The following is a 3,241-nucleotide window of genomic DNA, read 5'->3' as shown; positions in this document are numbered from 1 at the left end:
GTCACAGACCATGCCACTGGCCCCAAGAAATGCCGTCTTAAAGAGTCACCAGAGGACCTCAGGGAGCTAGGGGCTCAGGGGAGCGCCCCCATTAATGTGGGAAGTCCAAACAGGGGTAGGTGCTGCCTTTTGAACTCTGGGTGCCCTGTCTGTGCAATGGGTAAAGGGTGCCTTTCTAGCCCTGGCCTTCCAGGATTTCAGCAAAGCCCTCCCATGTCTGGGGGCCACCACCAGCTCTGCCCTGACCCTCTTCTCCACCCGTGTCCGCACTCAAGCTGCAAGCCACACAGGTATGGTTTTGATTTGCCCTCTGCCATCCATTTGCCATCTAGAGTTGGAGCTGGTGAGCCTGTTTCCACCACTGTAAACGGGGCCAACCTTCCATGTCACACAGGTGAGATGACATATACAAGCCCGGGACAGGATCAGGGTCACAAATTGTCAGGGTTATGACGACTGCGCCTATGGAGGCTATCGAGTCCCAGTGTCTGAGACTGGAGAATCAGTCCCTCAAGCCAGCCCAGGCTTGCCCCTGCCCAGTCTCTCCCTGGCCTGTATCCTCCTCTCCCTGCCCCCCATTCCCTACCTCCCCTTCCTCTCCCTTTCTGGGAAACTCCCTGAGAAAGTCCCCAGCAGGAGAAAACCTCATGTGAGACATTCCCACCCAGGGTCTCTGCCCCTGCTGCACAACCCCACAGCTATAGCCATCCCACATACAAGCGGGCGCCCTGGCCCTCAGTCCCCCGCCATCAGGCAAGCTGACCCTCATCATCATATGGCTTTATTGGCCCTGAGAGCCACAGAGTCAATCCCAAGAGGCCCCGCTTCCCCTCACCCCCAAGTTTGTCCAGAGGCCCCAGGGGCCAGGCTGAGCACCGTTTCCATCCTGGCTTTCTGTGTGGTTGTCCTTGGCTCACCAGGGCTGGGTCCTTCGAGAGTTCTCCAGGTCCTAGAGCCAGGCTCAGCCTGGAGGGTGAGGGACCTGCAGGGACTGCCCGAGACGAGGCTGCCTTTACTCAAAGAAGAACATTCCTGGCGTCCGGTATAGGCAGGGGGTCAGCCCCAACGGGTAGCTGGAGCCTCCCTGGACAGGGAAGCCACCTGCAACCCAGGGTTCCTTGTGGTCAGCTGGCAGGGGCAGCGGGGCCCGGAGTGAGGTTGGAGGGGTGGGTGGTGCAGGGGAGGGGGCTGCTGAAGCCAAGAGGTGCTCAAGGCCTGGGTCAGCCCCCATGCAAAAATTCAGTGCCTGCAGCCGACACTGGTAGCTGCTCCCGATGCTTGCTTCCGGGGACGAGACGGGTGTAGGGGCCTTATTAAAACCCCCAGCCTCCGAGAAGCCGGCAGGAAAGCCAAACACTGGGCATGAGGAAGATGAGGTGGCCACGGGGAGCTCCCCCAGGCATGCAGGCTTGGGCGTGGAAATCTCTTTGGGCTCCGTGGGTGGCCGAGGCCTGCCATCAGTGGTTGCTGGGCACATACTGGCTGGCATGGCCCCCACCAGACCCCCAAAGCTTAGGCCCTTGGGGTCTGGCAGCTCTGGTGGGAATGAGCACTGCCTGCTGGTCGTGGTGTCGAGGACTCCTGGGTCCTGGCTGGTTGCCCTGAGGGGTCCACGGCGTGCCTTGGCCGGGCCCCTGGTGCCCTCAGCACCTGTCCGCCGGGTGAAGCGGCGGCGGCGGCGTAGGAAGCTGCCGTGCTCAAACATGTCGTGGCAGTCAGGGTCCAGCGTCCAGTAGCTGCCCTTGCCTGGCTTGCGGTCATCGCGGGGCACCTTGACAAAGCACTCGTTGAGTGACAGGTTGTGGCGGATGCTGTTCTGCCAGCCGGGCCGGTTGTGGCGGTAGAAGGCGAAGCGGCCCATGATGTAGCGGTAGATGCCGCTGAGCGTGGCCCGCTGCCCCGGCGAGCTCTGGATGGCCATGGCAATAAGGGCGATGTAGCTGTAGGGAGGCTTGGTTGGCTCAGCTGCAGGGGCCCCGGGCCCGGGCAGAGGCTGCTGCTGCATGCTGGCCGGGCTGGCCGGGCTGCCAGGACCTGCTGGGTCAGGCTCGGCGTCCAGGGCTCACGTCCGGAACAGCCTGCCCAGGCTGGTTAAAAGGTCCACTGGCCCAGCCTCCCAGCCTGGAAAGGCAAAAAGGGGTGGGTCTGCTGAGTTGTCCTCCCCTCCTCCCTCGCCCTACTCCCGCAAGGCCCAAGAGAGGCGGGCAGGAGAGGCCAGTAGTGGGAAGCCGAGCAGCTGCCAGGGATGAGGAGGTGGGAAGGAGGGGACTGAGACCCTCAGCCCACGTGTGCTGGGTGGTGGTGGCTGGGGAGGGACAGGATGTGAAACTGAGCGGGACAGAGACAAAAACAAAATGAGAGAGACAGAAACATATGAAACGGGGAAAAAGAGAGAGACAGAGAGAGGTAGAGATATCACAAGAGGGAGAAAGATGGAGAGGTAAAGATAAGACAGAGGCAGACATAACGGACAGAGACACACAGCCTCTCAGACACTCACAGAGAGACATACACACAGACACACACAGACATACACGTAGTGACACACAGAGACACACAGACACACAGAGAAAGACACACACAGACACAGACACACACAGACATAAGCACACACACAAATACGCAGAGACACACACATAGACATACACACAGACACACACACAAGCACATACACAGAGACATACACACAAGCAACACGCAGACACACAGAGACACAGACACACAGACAGACACACACACAGACACACATGTAGTATACGGAGAAAGTGAGAATCACTGAGTAGGCAGAAACAAGGAAATCCACAAAGCCAGAGAGAAAGGAGAGACAGAGAGACACAGGTGCAAACACAAGGCGTGAAAGGAGTGAATAGAGAGAGAGAGAGAGAGGAGAGAAAGGCAGGGCCTGAGCCCAGTTCCCCTAGAGTGAGAGACGCCCCAGGGCCCTCTCTAATCCCTACCTCTACTCCTGCTTTTCCCTCTTCTCCTCCCGGGCCTGTGCCTACTGCCTTCTCCTGCGGTGCAGAGCCCTCGGGACCACACCACTCCTACCCTGTCCTCCTAGCTCTGGAGGGAGCGGCACCTAGGACGGTAAGCAGAGCCCATGAAATTCAGTTCTGCTGAGCCCCTGTCGTCCCCTAGTGCCTGGTGTGGGAAGGACAGCTATCTGGGGAGAGACATTCTCCCTCCCAAGAGACACCTCAAAACCCTGGCTGAGCCTCAGTTTCCCCATCTCTAACACGGA

General features: G+C 59.4%; 1 protein-coding gene across 1 annotated transcript; it reads right to left on the bottom strand.

Annotated features, from left to right (window-relative positions):
- Positions 1-744: 744 nt before the first annotated feature.
- Positions 745-2,082, bottom strand: LOC105496168 (forkhead box S1). Its single transcript, XM_011766313.2, has one exon. The coding sequence runs from the start codon at positions 2,003-2,005 to the stop codon at positions 1,013-1,015; it is 993 nt and encodes a 330-aa protein (XP_011764615.1). The 5' UTR covers positions 2,006-2,082; the 3' UTR covers positions 745-1,012.
- Positions 2,083-3,241: the final 1,159 nt, after the last annotated feature.

This window comes from Macaca nemestrina, chromosome 15, assembly GCF_043159975.1.
Source record: "Macaca nemestrina isolate mMacNem1 chromosome 15, mMacNem.hap1, whole genome shotgun sequence".
Taxonomy (NCBI): Eukaryota; Metazoa; Chordata; class Mammalia; order Primates; family Cercopithecidae; genus Macaca; species Macaca nemestrina.
The sequence above is the reverse complement of the archived record's forward strand: the minus strand, read 5'-3'. Positions and strand labels throughout refer to the sequence as shown.